This window comes from Acomys russatus, chromosome 3, assembly GCF_903995435.1.
Source record: "Acomys russatus chromosome 3, mAcoRus1.1, whole genome shotgun sequence".
Lineage (NCBI taxonomy): Eukaryota > Metazoa > Chordata > Mammalia > Rodentia > Muridae > Acomys > Acomys russatus.
Window position 1 is genome coordinate 59,666,603 of NC_067139.1, and position 20,777 is coordinate 59,687,379.

At 40.2% G+C, this 20,777-nt stretch overlaps 1 protein-coding gene across 47 annotated transcripts in view; it reads left to right on the forward strand.

Moving 5' to 3' along the window:
* Pbrm1 (polybromo 1) overlaps positions 1–20,777 on the forward strand; it is a 101,449-nt gene that overhangs the window by 64,458 nt on the left and 16,214 nt on the right. For 35 of the 47 annotated variants that reach the window (XM_051141091.1, XM_051141103.1, XM_051141147.1 and 32 more), the window contains 5 exons: positions 5,437–5,622; positions 7,145–7,302; positions 8,422–8,685; positions 11,432–11,577; positions 12,943–13,100. In XM_051141091.1, the coding sequence (XP_050997048.1) occupies positions 5,437–5,622; positions 7,145–7,302; positions 8,422–8,685; positions 11,432–11,577; positions 12,943–13,100 (912 nt within the window). The remainder of the gene's footprint in view (positions 1–5,436; positions 5,623–7,144; positions 7,303–8,421; positions 8,686–11,431; positions 11,578–12,942; positions 13,101–20,777) is intronic. The other 12 variants (XM_051141134.1, XM_051141165.1, XM_051141365.1 and 9 more) reach the window with 1 other exon arrangement.

The following is a 20,777-nucleotide window of genomic DNA, read 5'->3' on the forward strand; positions in this document are numbered from 1 at the left end:
AAGAAGTTATTGATACTTTAGAAGTTTGGTTATAGTGTCAAAAGGCAGCATCTGAACTAAGTGCTCATGGGAGGCATCACCACAGAGTAAATGCTTTTATTTTTTGTTTGGGACCATGCCACATTGATGTGGCAGAATCTGGTGGGGCTGGCATTGGCCATAGAACCCCAATAAGGTAATTCCCTCTGTAAGAGAAAGGTGAAGGCCATGGAGTTTATGTGGGAGCTGTATGTCCACTCAAGACGTCATGGACGACATTATACTACATGGTAAGAGAACCGCCGGGAGGGCCATAAGCTTTGGCCCAAAGTAAGATATTCCAAACAGGATTCTGTACACAGCTCAGTAGCAGAGCACTTGCCAAATACATGTGTGAGCTCTATCACTGCCCCCCAAAATAAAAAACTATGCTTTGAACAGATAAATATATATAAATGTTTTTCCTAGTGAAGTGTTAAGCTTTCTTTGATTCTTTGAGGCAGACAATAGCGTTTGAGTGAATAATTCAGCCTGCCCCAGTCTGAAGTCTCTTTCTGAGCCTGAAAAGCCAGAGCCAGAGTTTGAAGGAAGAAACATAAAGCTTTAGATGAGGCTGGCCAACTCTCTTAGAATCAGATCCACAAATCGATACGCAAACATATTCTCTTGGAAATCTCTTGGAGGCTCCGGGTTCATTTTTATATTCCATAAGAGACAGAAACCCTGGGGCTTGTTTTTTATTATATCCAACCCACCTTGCCTCCTAGTCCCCCACCCCCAATCCATTTCTCTTCAGAAAATGGCAGGGGCCTCCCGTGCATACCAACCAGCAAATCAAGTTGCAGTAAGACTAGGCACCTCCTCTCTATTAAGGCTGGAAAAAGCAACCCAGGAGGAGGAAAGAGTCCCCAAAGCAGGCAACAGAGTCAGAGGCAGCCCTTGCTCCCACTGTTAGGATTCCCACAAGAAGACTAAGCTACGCAATGATAACCTAAGTGCAGAGAGGGCTTGGGTCAGTCCCATCAGGCTCCCTGGTTGGAAGTTCAGCCTCTGTGAGCCCCTCTGGGCTCAGATTGGTTGATTCTGTGAGTTTTCTTGTGGTGCCCTTGACCCCACTGGTGCCTACAACAACCTTTCCCTCTCCTTTTCTGCAGGATTCCTTAAGCTCTGCCTAATGTTGGCTGTGGGCCTCTGCGTCTGTTTCTATCAGTTGCTGGGTGAAGCCTCTCAGATGACAATAGGGTTAGACCCCAACCTATGAGTATAGAAGAGTATCATTAGAAATCATTTTCTACCCTAGGTCTCTGGGCTATCCAGCCTCTGGTTCCTGGCCCTCCAGGCAGTGTCATGGGTAGGTTCCCTCTCATGATATGGGTCTCCAGCTGGACCAGTCATTGGTTGGCCACTCCCACAATTTCTGCACCTTTACCCCAGCATACCTTGCAGGCAGGACAAATTGTAGGTCAAAGGTTTTGTGGCTTGGTTGGTGTTCCAGTCCCTTTACCTGAAATCTTGCCTGGTTACAGAAAATGGCTGGTTTAGCCTCTGTATTCCCTGTTGCTAGGAATCTTAACTAGGGTCACCCTCAAAGATCCTAGGAGTTTATATTGCCCTAGGTTTCTAGCTCTTCCCAGAGATGTCCCTCCCATTCCAGTTGTTTCTCTCAGTACTTTATCCCTCCATCTTCCCCATGTCTGATCCCTCTTGTTCCTATCCACACCCCACACCCACCCTCATCTGGTTCCCTCTCCCCATCCACCCATCATGTCTACTCTGTTCCCCTTTCTCAGTGAGATAGATTCACATGTCCTCTTTGGGCCTCCTTGTTATTCAGCTTCTTTGGGTCTGTGGATTGTAGCATGATTATCCTGTACTTTGCAGCTAATATCTACTTATAAGTGAGTACACATCATGTTTATTTTACTGGGTCTAGGTTACCTCACTCAGGATGATCTTTTCTAGTTCCTTCCATTTGTCAGTAAATTTTATGCCATTGTTTTAATAACAGTAGTATTCCATTGTGTAAATATAACACATTTTCTTTATCCATTCTTCAGTTGAAGGACATCTAGTTTGTTTCCAGATTCTGTTTATTATGAATAAAGCTGCTGTGAACATAGTTGAGCAAGTGTCCTTGTGGTATGGTGGAGTATGTTAATCCCAATAGCCTTCTAGGTTGCCTAGCAACCTCTGACATCATCACCTGCTGCCAGGTGCTGGGATAAAGGACCCACCTGGTTTCTTCCCCTCCTTCCCTCCCTCCCTTCTTCTCTCCCTTTCTCCCTCCTTCTGTTCCCTGTCATGGGTACCCTCCCTTTTTCTCTTCTCTTCCCCCTTTTCCCACAGTAAATCTCCTTTCATGCTAGATCTGTTGTGTGGCATCTTTATTATATATTATAACAAAGCACCCTTTGGGTATATGCCCAAGAGTGGAATAGCTGGGTCTTAAGGTAGATTAATTCCCAATTTTCTGAGAAACCAGCATATTGATTTCCAAAGTGGCTGTACAAGTTTGCACTTCTATCAGCAATAGAGGAGTGTTCCCCTGGCTCCACATCCTGGCCAGTGTGAGCTGTCACCTGTGTCTTTGATCTTAGCTATTTTGACAGGTATAAGATGAAATCTCAGAGTCATTTTGATTTGCATTTCCCTAATGGCTAAGGATGTGAAACATTTCTTTAAGTGCTTCTTGGCCATTAGAGATTTCTCTGTTGAGAATTCTCTGTTTCGATCTATACCCCATTTTTAAAAATTGGAATAATTGGTTTATTTATGTTTAGTTTCCTGAGTTCTTTATATATTTTGTATATCAGTCCTCTGTCAGATGTGGGTTTGGTGAAGCTCTTTTCCCACTCTGTAGGCTGCCGTTTTGTCCTATTGGTGGTGTCCTTTTGCCTTATGGAACTTTCCAGTTTCATGAGGTTCCATTTATTAATTGATTTCAGAATCCGTGCATTTGCTGTTCTGTTCAGGAAATTGTCTCCTGTGCCAGTGTGTTCAAGACTATTCCCCACTCTCTCTTCTATCAGGTTCACTGTACCTGGTTTCTTGTTGTTGTTTAATGTATGCATGCTCTGTCTGAATGTATACCTGCATGGCAGAAGAGAGCATCAGATCCCTTTATAATTGGTCTAGAGCCACCATTTGGTTGCTGAGAATTGAACTCAGAGCCTCTAGAAGAGCTGCCACTGCTCTTAACCCCTGAGTCATCTCACCAGCCCTAGAAGACCAAGGTTTTTTGGTTTGGTTTGGTTTTGGTTTTTTGTTTGTGGTTTGATTTGATTTGGTTTGGTTGAGACAGGGTGTCTGTGTGTAGCCTGGGCTCTCCTGGAACTTACTCTGTAGATCAGTCTGGCCTTGAACGCAGACATCTACCTGCCTCTGCCTCTTGAGTGCTGAGGTTAAAGGTGTGTACCAGCACTGCCAGGCTCAGAGTATCTGTTTTCATGTTGAGATCTTTCATCTGCTTGGAATTGAGTTTTGTTCAGGGTGATAGATATGAATCTTTTTACATTGATCTATATATATACTGGCATTCAGTTATACCAGCCCCATTAGTTGAAGATGCTTTCTCTTTTCCATTATATATGTTTGGGCTAAATTAAGTGCTCATAGGTGTGTGAATTTATTTCTAGGTCTTCAATTTGATTGCATTGACCAACCTGCCTGTTTTTATGCCAATACCATGTGGTTTTCATTACTGTTGTTCTATAGTAGTACAGTTTGAGATCAGGGATGGTGATGCATCCCTGATTTGTACAAGATTTTTATTTTAATTTATTTATTTTTTGTTTTTTTGAGACAGAGTTTCTCTGTGTAACCTTAGCTGTTCTGAACTTGCTTTGTAGACCAGGCTGGACTCAAACTCAGAGATCTGCCTGCCTCTACCTCCCAGAGTTCTAGAATTACAGGCATGCACCATGGGAGATCTTAACATCTTTTGATATCTTCTTTTGTTTCTTTCTTCAGAGACTTGAAGCTCTTGTCATACAAGTCTTTCACTTGGTTGGTTAGAATTACACCAAGGTATTTTATATATTTATAGCTATTCCTTTCTCAGCTCATTTATCATTTGTATATAGGAGGACTACTGATTTTTTAGTTAATTTTGTATCCATCCACTTCACTGAAGGTGTTGATCAACTGTAGGCATTCTCTGGTAGAATTTTACAGGCGACTTATATATACTTTCATATCATTTGCAAATAGTGATAGTTTGACTTCTTCCTTTCCAATTTGTATCCCTTTGATCTCCTTTAGTTGTCTTATTGTTCTAGCTAGAACTTCAAGTACTATATTGAATAGATATGGAGTGAGCAACTTTGTCTTGTCCCTGATTTTAGTGGGATTGCTTTAAGTTTCTCTTCATTTAATTTGATATTGGCTATCAGCTTGTATATTGTATATTGCCTTTATTATGTTTAGATATGTGGCTTGTATCCTTGATGTCTCCAAAACACTTAACATGAAGATGTGTTGGATTTTTCAGCATCAAATGAGGTGATCATGTGGTTTTTTTCTTTCAGTTTGTATATATGGTGGATTACATTGACATATTTTTTGTATGTTGAACCATCCCTGCACTGCTGGGGTGAAGCCTACTTGATGATCATGATAGATGATGTATTTGATATGTTCTTGGATTCAGCTTGCAAGTTTTTTGTTTTGTTTTGTTTTGTTTTTTGGGGTTTTTTTAGTATTTTTGCATCAATGTTCATGAAGGAAATTGGTCTGAAATTCTCTTTTTTTGGTTTAATGTTTGTGCAATTTAGGTATCAGGGGGACATTGGCCTCATAAAATGATTTTGGCAATGTTCCTTCTGTTTCTATTTTGGGGAATAATTTGAGAGGTATTGGTATTAGCTCTTTGCAGCAGGGCACCTCTGTTCTTCAAACTGATGTGGCCTACACCTGAGCAGCTGGAGACCTGCCAGAAATGGGCGAGAGGGGGTGGGGCAGGGGCCTGACATCAGGGGCACGTGGTGAGGTGGGAGAGGAGCTGTGGTAGAATGGTCTTGGGAATGGAAGCTGGGAGTCTTTGAATGCCACACAAAGAATTACCTGTAGCCAGCTGTGGTGGCTCGGCCTTGCAGTCCCAGCAGCTAATGCAAAAGGACCACAAGTTTGGACTACATAGATAGACCCTGCCTCAAAAAAGGGAGAGGAGAGCCAGGTGTGGTGGCGCACGCCTTTAATCCCAGCACTCGGAAGGCAGTGGCAGACGGATCACTGTGAGTTCGAGGCCAGCCTGCTCTACAAAAGTGAATCTAGGACAGCCAAGATAGGATAGAGAAACCCTGTCTCAAAAAAAAACAAAAAAAGGGGTGGGGGCCAAGGAGGAAAGAGACAGAATTAAATTATAGATGATGTATACAATACATATAATAGTATGTATTGTTTGAATGTTTGTCTGGCAACCACAGTCTTTCACTTTTTTTTTTTTTTTTTAAATCCAAGAAGCTGAAAAAAGTGAAGACTCCTCAGGTACTGCAGGCCTGTCAGGCTTACATCGTACATACAGCCAGGACTGCAGCTTTAAGAACAGCATGTATCATGTTGGAGATTATGTCTATGTTGAACCTGCAGAGGCCAATCTACAACCACACATCGTCTGTATTGAGAGACTGTGGGAGGATTCAGCTGGTAAGTATGTTTTAAATTAAAGGACATATGCTTGAAAGAGGCTTCAGTGGCTAAGTGCATTTGCTGCTCTTGCAGAACATCTGGGTTCAGTTCCCAAGACCTACATTATAACTTAAAACCATCCCTAACGCTAGTTCTAGGAGTTCAGTGTCCTCTTCTGACCTCTCCAGGTATCAGGCACACACATGGTACACATACATACATACATACATACATACATACATACATACATACATACAAAACACTCATACATGTGCAATTTTTTGTACATTTTTTTCTTAATCTAAAAATAAAAATAAAAGGCAGATTGGTGAAATGTGACTGTAGTTACTTTTCCTTTATTCTGTGGAAAAAAAAGTTTAACTCATTTATTTAAATCTTCCAACAATAGTTATATCAAGAAATTCACCCTTCACTCTATCAGTAAATAAAGCTATGCACCCTACCATATGCAAACATGGGATCTAGCACTGTTGGGCAGTTCCACAATTGAGTCAGAGTTGTAACTTCTTAATGTGTAGGAAGTGTTATTTATTCAGTAGCACTTGGAGGCAAACTCTGTAGGATGGCAAAGGTTCAAAAGAACAAAAGACTCATTTTTTTGTTTTGTTTTTTTAAGATTTAATTTATTATACAGTATTCTGCCTGCATATGTGCCTAAAGGCCAGAAGAGGGCACCAGATCTCATTATAGATGGTTGTAAACCACTATATGGTTGCTGTGAATTGAACTCAGGACCTTCGGAAGAAGAGCCAGTGCTTTTAACCTCTGAGCCATCTCTCCAGCCCCCAAGACTCATGTTTTTACCTAACACATTTATTCCAGTGAATGTCACAAATGAAAAATTGTGTATCATTAAAAAAAAAAAATGTAACTGAGCTTAGAACTTTTTGTCAAAAAGCCTCCCTTTAAAAATGTCTTTAAAAGCTGGATTGGTGTCTGGGTGTAGTTGCATACACCTTTAATCCCAGCACTCGGGAGACAGAGGCAGGAGGACAGATGTGAGTTTGAGGCCAGCCTGGTCTACGTCGTAAATCCAGGACAACCAAGGCTACACAGAGAAACCCTGTCTCAAAAAAAAAAAAACAAAGAAAAAGCTGCTTGGGTGGAACTTACCTACCATCCCAAAACTCAGGAGGTTGAGGCGAAGCAAGCTGCACCTGAAACATTAAGAATGAAACTAATAGCACATAGTGTGTGCTGTAGACAGTCCAATTCTTTAAGCTGCCAGTCAGGTGAAATGCTTTTGAGTTCCATTACCTTTTACTAAAATGTCCTACCTTTACCTGTTTCCTCAGTGATGCACAGAGCTCTGGTATGTACTGACCCAAGTAGGTCTTCTGACCTCCTCCTCTCTGAAGGGTGAAATGATGTTCTTTAAGTCTCTTTGTTTTAAAATATTATTTCCTCTAAAATAATTCTATTAAGAAAATTTCATTTAAAACCACAGTTTAAGCCTTGGTATTAGTGACTTGGTAAAATGTGATTTCTGTTAATAATTTTCTCTTTCTCTGTTTTTAAGGTGAAAAATGGTTGTATGGCTGTTGGTTTTATCGGCCAAATGAAACATTCCATTTGGCTACACGAAAATTTCTAGAAAAAGAAGTTTTTAAAAGTGACTACTACAATAAAGTTCCTGTTAGTAAAATTCTAGGCAAATGTGTAGTCATGTTTGTCAAGGTAAGAAATTAATTCATTCCAATGATATCATTCCCTAGAAATACAATTTAAAAATATAAAAATCTGTATGTACAAAACTAGAAACTCTGTTTCAAACATCTTTAGTCTGTATCTGAGACTGACATGAATATAATTATGAGAGATCATTTGCTGTGTACTGTTTATCTACATATAAATATGTTAACATTTTTATGTTGCTGGAATAATTTTTGATGATGATGTTTTTTTAGATAATAAGATATACTGTTTGTCTTATCAGAACTGTCCAAAGCCTTAAGAACATCTAACTATATGAAAAGTAATATATTTTCAAATAGCAGTCAACAAAATTAATTTAATAAATTTTTTAAAGATTTATTTATTGTTGGGGCTGGGGAGATGGCTCAGAGGTTAAGAGCACTGACTGCTCTTCCAGAGGTCCTGAGTTCAATTCCCAGCAACCACATGGTGGCTCACAACCATCTATAATGTGATCTGGTGCCCTCTTCTGGCCTCCAGGAGTTACATGCAGGCAACACTGTATACATGATAAATAAATAAATCTTTATTTTAAAAAAAGATTTATTTATTGTTATGTATACAGTGCTATGCTTGCATGTACACCTGCAGGTAGAAAAGGGCATCAGATCACAGTATAGATGGTTGTGAGCCACCATGTGGTTGCTGGGAATTGAACTCAGGACCTCTGGAAGAGCAGTCAGTGCTCTTAACCTCTGAGCCATCTCTCCAGCCCAATAAATAATTCACACTAGTTTTTTTTTAGATTTTTTTTTTTTTTTTAATGTATACAATGTTCTGTCTGCCTGCCCGCCAGAAGAGGGCACCAGATTTCATTACAGATGGTTGCGAGCCACCATGTGGTTGCTGGGAGTTGAACTCAGGACCTCTAGGAAGTATTCTTAACCTCTGAGCCATCTCTCCAGCCCACTAAAATTTATATTTATAATTAAAGGTAATATAGCCAAGGAAATATCCCTAGTTATCTAGTCATTTACCTTTACTTGTCAGAAAGTTTTAATAATTCAATGTTAGGTTGCTTGATTAACATTTGTTTTTTTATTTTGGGAGTTAATTTTTAAAATATTTACCTGTTTGTTTTATTATTTCATCCCATCCCAGGAATACTTCAAATTATGCCCAGAAAACTTTCGAGATGAGGATGTTTTTGTCTGTGAATCGAGATATTCTGCCAAAACCAAGTCTTTTAAGAAAATTAAACTCTGGACAATGCCCATCAGCTCAGTTAGGTTTGTCCCTCGAGATGTGCCCTTGCCTGTGGTCCGAGTGGCCTCTGTATTTGCAAATGCAGATAAAGGGGATGATGCGAAGAACACAGACAACTCAGAGGACAGTCGAGCTGAAGACAGTTTTAACTTGGAAAAGGTATGTGGGTAGTAGCCACCTAGGAAAGAATTTTAACCTTAAAATATCTGTTCCAGAAAGTAAGCGATGTATTAAAAAAATAGATTGAAAGATTGCGAGTATAAAACTTTAATCAAACAAAAAGGAAGAAACTGAGGGGACAAATTAATTTAAAAAGTAAAACAAGGAGGCTGAAGGCTGGAGAAATGGCTGAGCCATTAAGAGCACTGGTGCTCTTGCAGAGGAACCATATTTGATTCCAGCACCAACATGGTAGCTCACAATTGTCTGCAGCTCCATTTCTAGGGGATCTGACATCTCTCGGCACCATACACACGTGGTACACAGACATACATGCGGGTAAGATACTCATAAATATAAAGTAAAATTAAGTCAAGGAGACAAGTGAGATGGCCATTGAGTACTGAGTATTGAGCATCCATAGGTGAATTTTTTTAAACTCTTTGTAGGATTGCAGTTATTAAAAGCTGTTTAAGCTGGGCATGGAGGCGCACACCCCTTTAATCCCAGCACTTGGGCATCAGAGGCAGGTGTATCTGTGAATTCAGAGCCAGCCTGGTCTACAGAGCAAGTTCTAAGACAGCCAGGGCCACACAGAGAAACCCTGTCTTTAAAAAGTAGCTGTTCAAACTATTTGATAGTATAGAAACAAAAACCCTTCCTAGTTCATCATATAAAGCCAGTGCAGATTGTATTCCACACCTGACAAAATTGAAAAAAAACAAAATTTTTCTTTTTGTTGTTTTTGTTTGTTTGCTTGCTTGTTTTTTGTTTTTCAAAACAGAATTTCTCTGTATCATCTTACCTATCCTGGAACTCACTCTAGAGACCAGGCTGTCCTCGAACTCAGAGATCTGCCTGCCTTTGCCTCCCAAGTGCCGGGATCAAAGGCTGTGCCACCACTGCCTGGCAGAGGAAGTGGTATTTTTATAAGTGAAATCAAGCCATTTTTAAACAACATGATCAAGGAAGGAAATGTTCCACGTAGGAACACAAGGATTATTCAGAATAAAGTTTTTATATCACTCATGCTTTCCAACAACCGTATTTGAGGGATACACAAGAAATCAGGTTATTTTTTAAAGATTTATTATTAAATTTTAGATTTATTTATTTATTATTATGTTTACATTGCTCTGCCCGAGTACCAGAAGAGGACATCAGATCATATTATAGATGTGTATGAGCCACCGTGTGGTTGCTGGGAATTGAACTCAGGACCTTTGGAAGAGCAGTTAGTGCTCTTAACCTCTGAGCCATCTCTCCAGCCTGAAATCAGGTAATTTGCCATCCATCACTGCAGCTAGTAGGTGACAGATTTAATAATTTATTCAAAGCCAGAATGCCTCATATTTATGCCATAGAGCTGTATTATTTCTTGCCATGATGGAATTAATAAAAATAATATTTAAAAATCTACCAATTGTTAACAGTAAGAAAGGAAAACAGAACAGTAGAGGCCAGGGGAAGGTGCCGATGTAGTAGTTAGCCCTCATCTCTCTCCGTCTTACCTGCCTATGGGTGGCAGAAAGAGGCCAGAGTAGAATTATCATATCTTTTGTGAACCAAGGCTTAGTAGGACAGATTCAGACACGGAAGATCTCCTCAGCTTCGGTGTCTTCTACACCTATAGCCTGTGTTCATCTGCCCTTGCAGGAGTTTATTAACAGATCTTAAGAGAAGTAAGCTTCTGTCAGCCCCTTCTGTCTGCCATGTCTCCGGGAATTGACTTCCTCTGCCACTTCTCTTTCCTATTCAGTCTAGAGATGAGTTTGCTAATGTGCTTCTTTGGTATGAGAAACTAGTCCTTACTTTCATGTCTGTTGTGCAAATGATGGCTTTCCCTGTGCATCTTATCAGAGTTAATCAGGTTAGGGCAGACAATGAAAAGACTCTTTCTGTATCACAAAGGCAAGTCAGTTATACATCTGACCCCTGCACGGATCAAAAGGAAGTATTGCTTCCTGGAGTGGGCAATAAATGAGCTACGTCATTAGAAGAAATTGAATAAGCTTAAATTTTAGAACAATATTAGTAAGAAGAAGCTGATGCTGGAGGCACATGCTTATAATCTCAGGGTTTTGGAAGGCTGAAGCAAGAGAAAGGAAAGCTCAGGACCTGCTTGAGCTATAGAATGAGTTCAAGGCCAATGTAGTAAGACCTTGTTTTTAAAATAAGTAAATAAGTCAGGTATGGTGGTGTATGCCTTTAATCTCAGTACTCAGGGAAGCAGAGTTCAAGGCCAGCCTGGTCTACAAAGTGGGTCCAAATCAGTCAAGGCTACACAGGGAAACCCTGTCTTAAAAAAACAAAAAAAGAAAAAGAAAAAGTAGAGGGTTTGAGATGTTAGTGCTTGCCTATCACATACAGAGTCCTAGGTTCCATCCCTATTACCACAAAGGAAAGGAAGAAATTCTATAAAATCAAATACAGTAAAGCAGAAGCTTATAGAGAATCAGTTCCTTACACTGTATAAGTGTTGTGTAAATCTGTCCATTTCTAAATGAATGCTAGTAAATCCTTTCCAATATTGTTTTTCTAAAAAGTCCAATTCCATGGGAAAGGGAGTATAAAAATGTCTTAAGAGTCACATTTTATGAAAAGTATAAATTTGAAATACTTGATAAGAGTTTGAGTTTAACAACTTAATGTTTGATTTCAACTGTCACAAAAACTTACTTACAGTTGTTATATTTTGTGCCCTTATCTTGTTATCTGCTATTCTTTAACCAGTTCCTCTCCACAGGAGAAAGAAGATGTTCCTGTGGAGATGTCCAATGGTGAACCAGGTTGCCACTACTTTGAGCAGCTTCATTACAATGACATGTGGCTGAAGGTTGGCGACTGTGTCTTCATCAAGTCCCATGGCTTGGTGCGCCCTCGAGTGGGCAGGTGAATTAGGGAAGATGAGGTTGGGTCTAAGGTTTGAGGCTTAATAGTCCACATTCATAGAATGAAGACAAAAATACCCCCTCTGACACTTTCCCCAGCTTCCTCACACCACATGTCCCTGCTTCTACTTTTGTGGCAAGTAGAAGAATGTATACAATTCCAGCAACTGGAAAACTAAGGAAGAAAGAGCAGGAATTCAAAACAAACAGTCAAATAATGAAGGAAGAAAGAGCAGGAATTCAAAACAAACAGTCAAATAATGAAAGATAGTTTTACTTCAGTAGAGCTTTGTTCAAATCAGGAAATAGAGGACAAGCATCTTGGATAAGTAAAGTTGATGTTAGATCCTGATACATACTGTTGAAATTGGGTTTGGTAAGGTGGTCAGAACAGAGAGAATGTTCCAAATAGATTTCACTAAGAATCTGGCAGTTAAGAAATAAAGGAATGGTAAGAATTGTGAGTATCGGGGAAAGTATTCCAAGCAAAATTAATAGCCAATAAAAAGGCCTGAGAGATAAGTATACCACACTTGAACCAGCAATTTACTCTTAGAGTAGTGAACCCTGTACAAGGTGGTAGATAGGGGCAGAGGGCAGTATGCAGATCGTGTAAGGCTTCAGAGACCATTGTAGGTACTGGAATTTTTGTAGAGTTAAAGTGTTTGTATTATTTCAAGCAGAGAAGTAGCATTTGACTTGTGATTTAATAGGATTGCTCTGCTTTCTTCTTATTGAGAAGAGACTGTAAAGGGTACAGGAGTGGAAGCAAGGAGATCTGCTAGGATGCTGTCATAATAAGCCAAGCAAGAATAATAGCCTCTTAAATATGGCTGGTTACGTGCAGTAGTATTTGGGTATCAGGCTAATAGCATTCCTAATAAATAGAATGTGGAGTTCAAGAGTTGAGCAGTCAAGGATGACTCCTGTGAGTTGGCTAAGGAAACTGGAAAACTGGACTTATTATTCACTGAAACAAAGCTGTTTCTTTATGTCTGGAAGCCTGAAAATGTGGGACAGTTGTGCTTTATCTCCCACAAAAAGCTGTGAACCTCTGTTTTGAAGGAATGTTTGCCAAATCTAGTGACAAGTGGTTAGTTGTTTTCATCCTGAACATCTGAAGGAGAAAACCAGGAGTTAAATAAAATGATCTAGTTACATACCTGGATCCTATGTTAGTCTTTTTTCTCAGAGTGTCAAAATGTCCTTTTCTCTTGTATCTTCTCCGAAAGGTATCTTAAAGGAGTAGATTTCATGAAATTCCTCTAAATGCTGTATACTGTTAGATTTTAGTTAGTGGAATTTTTATTAGGTAATCATTCAAGACTGAAATTACTATAACTTAATTTTTCTATTCCACCCCAAGAATTGAAAAAGTATGGGTCCGAGATGGAGCTGCATATTTTTATGGCCCCATCTTCATTCACCCAGAAGAAACAGAACATGAACCCACAAAAATGTTCTACAAAAAAGAAGTGTTTCTGAGCAATCTGGAAGAAACCTGCCCCATGAGTTGTATTCTAGGTAGGTATTTGTCCTTTTTCATCACAATTGTTCTGTAAAACATTGATTAAATATTCTTGGCATACAGGGCACTCTTCTAGATGGTGGGTCTACAGCAGTATAGTTTACTTTCATAAAGATATTAGGACAAAAGTTGAGTCAGTAAATAAATAACAGAACACCAGGTGGTACTTAGAGTTCTAAATGAAAATAAAGCGAAGAGTGACAGTAGTGTTGAGGCAAAGTCACATGATCAACCAGAATGTTACTGATAGATACTATATGAATAGACCTTTGAAGAAGGTTAAAAGTAAACAGAAGAGAATCATCTGCACTAAAAAATGTTGTCTTAGATTATCTGTTCTTGTTTGAGTAGTAGTAGTAGGTAGTTAGAACAAGGGAAGGCATGTGGCTTAAGGAATGAGGTCTTTGAGCATTCTGGAAACTCAAATACAGTTGTCAGTGATTGGGTTTGAAAGAAAATCATAGAGGTATTGAACAGAGCTATGAGCTGAGGTTCCACCCACATTAGAGGTAGGAATCATTATGGCCACTGTGTGAACAGTGTTGTAACAATAAGGTAAGGAATAGGGAGGATAGCCTAATGGTTCAGTTTCTGTTAGGCATTTAAACGTGATATTTTACTGTCTCCATTTCTGTTTTGTCGTCTACCAAGTGTTCCTAGTGGTACTCTGTTTCTATGCATCATCATATGCCAACAGTGTTGCCAGCTGTCAGTGTCCTCCCAGCCTTGAGGGCCACTAGATCATACCCTAGCTGTGCTACATCCTGTGAGATGGCTTCCTAAAAGATGACTAGTTAGTTACAAACTTTACGTTGATGGTTGGGTTTTGCAGGTCACCCACTAACACTCCAAGTTAGAGACTGAACTCAGGGCCTTGTGAATGCTAAGTGCACACTCCACCATTAACCTGCATAGCTACATCCAGTCACGGATTGTTCATGGTTTTAAAGCTGCCACCATGGGTCATAGCCAATGAAAAATTTGCAGATTTAAACATATGTTAGTCTTTATTTGATGATGTTGTTGTTAGCTAAATGTTTTGGTGCTCATGATTATTTTCAGAATTAGATGTGGCAAAACTGCTTAGTAATTCAGCACATTTTCAACTTTCTACCATGGGGAAAGTGATCTAAGACCAGTAAAGTCAGTAAATTCTTGCCTTTCTGCAACAGAAAATATCTTCCTTTTAAATTCTGATCTAGCTGGGCTGGGAGGCATATACCTTTAATCCTCCCAGCACTAAGGGAGGCAGAGGCAGGCAGATCTCTGTTCTACAAAGTGAGTCCAGGACAGCATGGCCACACAGAGAAACCCTGTCTGGAAAAATACTGATGCAAACTGAAGTGTGCCCAAAGTCACTTCCTAGTGTGAACCTAGGAGATTAAAAAGAAGCATAGTGAAGGTGAGGCTGGAGTTTTCTTTTGTTAGGGCAGCTATATAATTGATGGGTTGATTTTTATTTAATCTTAGGGTTTTTGGGTTTTTTGGTTTGTTTTTTGTTTTTTGGGGGGTTTTGTTTTGGTTTGGTTTGGTTTTGGTTTTGGTTTTTCAAGACAAGGTTTCTCTGTGTCACCTTGGCTGTCTTGGACTTGCTTTGTAGACCAGGCTGGCCTCAAACTCACAGTAATCCGCCTGCCTCTGCCTCCTGAGTGCTGGGATTAAAGGTATGTGTCACCACGCCCAGCTAATATTAGTTTTTGTACAACTTTTATATGACTTTTTAACCTTTTATTCTTTGACAAAGTAGAACCCCAAAAACATTGTTTCTAACACTATATTCATGGGACCTCAGAAGACTCCAGAAGTATAGCTCATCACAAAATAATATTGCTTCAAGAACAGTATTGAATGATATCAAAAGAATCTTAGACATAAATGTCTTTTTTTATAAAATAGTTATAGTTATGACTATGTTTATGACTGTCCTGGAACTCACTATGTAGATCAGCCTGGCCTCAGACTCACTGAGATCTGCCTTCCAGGTGTGTAGTGCTTTTTTTCGGGGGGGGGGGGGGTACTTAGGCTCCAACCTCCTAACCTTATATATGAGAAAGGTTAGTGGGAAGAGGGAAGGCCCTTTACTTCTCCTGGCTGTTTCAAATCAAAAAGTCTTTGGGGCTATACCAATCTTGTGTCAACAACAGACCCAAGCCACTGTACCCCGAAGCATTTTTTTTCTGTCTGTCTGTTCCAAACTGCCACATTGTCCATGTCTGGTCTCTTCAAACTGCTACATGCCACACATTCTCTAGGCTCTCGTTTATCTCCTCAGAGGCATAGACCATTCCCCTTCCATGCCTTACCAGCTGGCAAAAGCCACGCCCCATGAGACAGTTAACTGCTGTGGACAAACTAAAGCTCAAACTAAAATCCTCCACTTGGGATCAAAACAAAAACATACTTACATAACACAACTGAGTTCGCAAAGAAGCCAAAACTTCCATTACACCGGTGTGTGCCACAATGCCTAGCTCGGCCTATCTCAATCTTATTTTTTTTTTTAAAGAGACAGTGTCTTACAATGAAGCCCTAACTGGCCTGGAATTCGGTGTGTAGACCAGACTGGCCTGAAACTCAGATCTGCCAGCCTCAGCCTCCAAGTACTAGCTTTAAAAGCATGTGCTATTATACCTAGCTTTATTTTCTTTTTTACTACTTTTTTTTAAGGTATGTATTTTCCCTGCATATGTGTCTGTAAACATGAATGTTCCCAAAACAGGCAAGAAGAGGGCATTGGATCCTCTGGAACTGTAGGTACAGATGGTTGGCCATAAGCTGATATGTGGGTGCAGGGAAACAAACCTGGGTCCTCTGCAAGACAGCAGCCAGTGCCATCACCACCACCACCCCACGCACATTCTTGACTTTTAAAAAAGTCTATAGAGAAGCTATATTCCAAGCAGCAGGCATCTATGTCTCCACAATATGGGTTGGATCATAGTTCAGATGAAACTCTAGACAGTCTTAGTGTTACCTCACTGAGATAGCATAAAAGTTTTTAGCAGGGGCTGGAGAGATGGCTCAGGTTAAGGGCACTGACTGCTCCTCCAGAGGTCCTCAGTTCAATTCCCAGCAACTACATGGTGTCTCACAACCATCTATAATGTGATATGATGCCTTCTTCGGGCATGCAGGCATACATGTAGGCAGAGCACTTTATGCGTAATAATGAATAAATAAAATATTTTTTTTTAATTGTTGGGGCTGGGCATGCTGGCGCATGCCTTTCATCCTAGGACTCGGGAGGCAGAAGTGAATCAATGTGAGTTCAAGGCCAGCCTTGTCTACAAAGTGAGTCCAGGACAGCCGAGGCTACACAGAGAAACCCTGTCTCAAAAAACAAAAACAAACAAAAAGTTAGCAATGACCCGGGCTCAGTAGCTCACACCTATAATCCCAGCACTCCGAAGGCAAGGCAAGCATATCTCTGTGATTTTGAGGCAAGCCTATTCTACAAAGTGAGTCCAGGACAGACAAGGCTACACAGAGAAACCTTGTCTCAAAACAACAACAACAAAAGTTGTTAGCAATGAACTCTTGATTTAGTTAATTGTTTTAAAAGACAAATGTTGAGCCAGGGCAGTGGAATAGACCAGTATTCCCAGGTACTTGCAGGTGAGGAGCACAGGAATTTGAAACCAGACTTAGCAACGTAATGAGACTACGTAAAACAAATTTTAAGCCATCACAGTGGCACACGCCTGTAATTCCAGCACTTGAGAGGCAGAAGCAGGCGCATCTCTGATTTCGAGGCCAGCCTGGTCTACAAAGCCTGTCCAGGACAGCCAGGGCTACACAGAGAAACCCTGTCTGGAAAAAACCAGAAACAAAAATTTAGGGGGATGGGGCATAGTGAAATCAGATAGAACGCAGTTGCCACTAAGCCTCGGAACTAAATAGTGGAGGGAGAGAACTAGCTCCTGCAAGTAGTCCTCTGACGTCCACACACAAAGTTTAAAAAAAAATTACAAAGGGACAGGTCTCACTCAGCTTTGTAGCCCAGTTTGGTCTGGGACTCTCTATGTAGACTAGGCTAACCTAGAGCTCAAAAAAGCTGTTCTGACTCTACCTCCTAGACATTGGATATAAAGACATGAAAGTTAAACAAAACAAAATTAAGAACAAGTACAGTTTAACAAGTAGATAGAGCTGGACCTTTTTAAAAGCTGAGTAAAGGCTTGTAGCTAAAACACAAGTCAGAACCTCGGGCAATAGAATAGTTAATGAACATTGAGAGGACACAACCAAAGATGCCTTTATTTTGCTAAAGCCCATGAGGCAGCTGCTGAAAGTAATGCATTAGACTAGGAAGCTAGAGATGAGCTACCAAAAGTCTTCCAAGACTTAGAAATGGGGAACTTGGGCCTGATACTTAGTTTTTTGTCTACAAGATGGAATTCAATGAAAAGTAAGTAGTAGATGCCCCCCTGAGAATGAGCAGCCACCAAATGTCATCTGCAAATGACTGCTGGAAGACTAGAAGTTCTCCTTCAGCCCTCTCTTTCAGGCCATCCCAGATAACCTAATGATACTGCCAACCCTAAAAAGAGGCTAGCATTTGAAGCATCCTGGAGGCCCACTAAACAGTATCTACTAGATGAACAGTTTGGGAACATGACCAGTCATGTACAGATGTCTGAAATCTTATAGGCTGTACTCTCCTATTTGGCTGTCTGGGTCCAGCAGCAATTGACCCCACCCTAAACTCCAGCTTTAGCATCTGTCCTCATTGTGTCCTCTTATAGACCGTGAGAGTAGTTTTGTGAGGTATTTTTAGCATACAGTGGTTATTGCAAACAAAGTAGATGTTGAACTGGGAAGTTGTAGTCACCTCTCTCCAGAGTATTCCTTTCAGTTCTTGAAATGCTACTAGAAAGGACATTTAGGTATTTGCTTGTAGAGTCTACTTGAGTCTACTTGTAATTTGGAAGAAGGCGTGTTTCAATGTAGTTTTAATGTCAATACAATAATTAAACTAAACATTTTTTAAATAAAGTATTTATTTTATATATATGAGCGCTCTGTTTTTCATGCATACCAGAAGAGAAAATCAGATTCTATTACAGATGGTTGTGAGCCACCATGTGGTTGCTGGGAATTTAACTCAGGACCTATGGAAGAGCAGCTTTTAACCGCTGAGCTATCTCTCCAGCCCCCTACCTACCTACCTACCTACCTATCTTTCTTTCTTTCTTTCTTTCTTTCTTTTTAAACAAATAACAGTATAGCTGGGCAGTGGTGGTGCATACCTTTAACCCTAGCACTCAGAAGGCAGAAACAAGCGGGTTTCTGTGAGTTCAAGGCCATCCTGGTGTACAGAGAGAGTGCCAGGACAGCCAGGACTACACAGAGAAACCTTTTTTTGAAAAACAAAATAAATAGCATCCCTTATCTGGGACTGAGCATGTAGAAGTAAAATGCTTTCATAAAGCCCTGGATTCTATCCCGGGATTGGGAAGAAACAGCATTTATTTCGCAAAGCATCCCAGTCCCACTTTTCCTCCCTACATTTTAAATGTATTATTTGATACGTAGGCCCCAGCTAACAATACGTGGTTAATTTGCCTTTATTGTGCTGTGGTTTCAGTGTATGTGTTCCTCCAGGATTCATAGGTCAGAACTTAATGCCAGCGGGATCTTTTGGGAGGTGCAGAGGTCGTAAGAGCAGTACCCTGAGTAGATTAACACTCAGAGAGAGTTTAGAGAGGGATCCTAGATGTTGGCTTACTCTATCTTCCATTCTTGTGCTTCTACTATCCATCATGCTTGAGATAGCTAGAATCTTCTTGGTGCAGTAAACAGGAACTCCTCAGATACTGAAACTTTCATTTAGGACTTCCTAGCTCCTAGAACTGGTAAATTTTCTGTTCATTAGAAATTTCCTGGTCCGCAATAGTATTGGTGTAGCATCCTAAATGGGCAGATATTTTCAACAAAAATAGTTTATTCTTGTCACCTCTGAGAGAATTCCATGTTTGACAAAATGGGCAAATTCTGTGCAAGGTTCGTCTTTCAGGAAGCTTCTTACAAGTCAAACTGTCAGCAAAAATTTGTTTGAGGAGTTAGGAAGTGTTCCGCTCTGCTCTGCCTTTGACACCAGAAACCTCATACCAGGAACCCAGGCCATTGTTTTCAAGACTGCTGCTGAAGCCAAAAGAAAAGGTGGCGTGTGGGATGGAGAGGTTGAGTGATGGCTCAGCAGTTAAGACCACTCTCTACTCCTCCAGGAGACCCGGGTTCAATTCCCAGTACCCCCATGGCAGATCACAACTATTTTTAACTCCAATTCCAGGGTATTCAACACCCTCCTCTGGCCTCCATGGGCACCAGGCATACATGTGATACCACAGACATATATGCAAACAAAACATTTTTTTTTTTTTAGAGTGGGAGTAGGTTGAGGCTAAGTTACAAAGCTTACCTATCTGGGTTCAGCCACATTTTCATAGTTAAACATATGGTTGTGAATCTGCAGCTTTTGATTTTTAAAAAAAAATGTTGATTTCTAGGCTAATGAGATGCTTGAGTAGGTAATCTGAGTTCAAATTTTTTAAAATGTATTTACATGTGACGTGTGTATATCTGTTAGTGTATGCATGCAGTGCCTGCAGAGGCCCAACGAGGACACAACCTGGAGCTAAGGGAGGCTGGAGGTATTGTGGGTGCTGGGTATTGAACTTGGTCCTCTGGAAGAACAGCAAACACTCTTAACTACTGAGCCATCTCTGTGCAGCCCACAAGAGAATTTTTCATTCTAACAGTTCTTATCAGCTTTTCTTGTTGTTTCTGTGAAGAAATGGCTATTGACATACCCCGTACCACTGTTTTCACTGAGGTAACTTGGGGAAATCCTTTCTAAGAATTCCTGTTTAAATGCGTAGTTTAAGTCAGCTTTATATCCAGTATTTTACTTAATTTTCAACATGACTAAGAAAGATGGTGGTATTTTCCAGAAAGGTGAAAATTACTGCCCAAGAAATGGGTCAGAACTAAAACCTAGGTTCTCTCTCATTTCTGTGTCAGTTTCATTAGCTGATTTACAGCCAGTTGGGACACCTGTATGAACTGATGAGCCTGCAGTATTGGACAGGACAGGAGATACACTGTGAGATATGGTTGCTTCGTTTTGACATAAACCCCACTTAGTGCTCAAAAAGTAAGATTTAGCTCCTTTTTTTATAGCTCACTATGCACCAACCGCCAGAGGGTTGTAAACTTGAAAGGATTTATAACTCTTTGATGTTAACTTTGTACATTGTTGCATGTAAATCTTATTTTTGTCCTTTTTTTTTGGGGGGGGGGGTCTCAAACAAGTTTTGAAGATAAGTTTTGAAGATATTAGGTAGATCATTTTTCAAGCACCCTGGTATGTTTTGTAGCCATGTTTAAAAGACAGTCTTTGAAGACACACTGAGAAGACAACCTTGACACCTTTGCTTCTTGTTACTTCTAGAAAGAATTGCCTTTAGTCACTTAAGCAGTGATCTAAGTGGCAAGGTGTGGTGGCTTATGCCTTTGATTCCAGCACTTGAGAGACAGGCAGGTGAATCTCTGTGAGTTCAAGGACAGCTTGGTCTACATAGAGAGTTTCAGGCAGCAATGATGATGATGATGATGATAACAACAGTACTAATAGTAATAGTGATCTAATAGCCACTGAGAAGTTCTTTTGA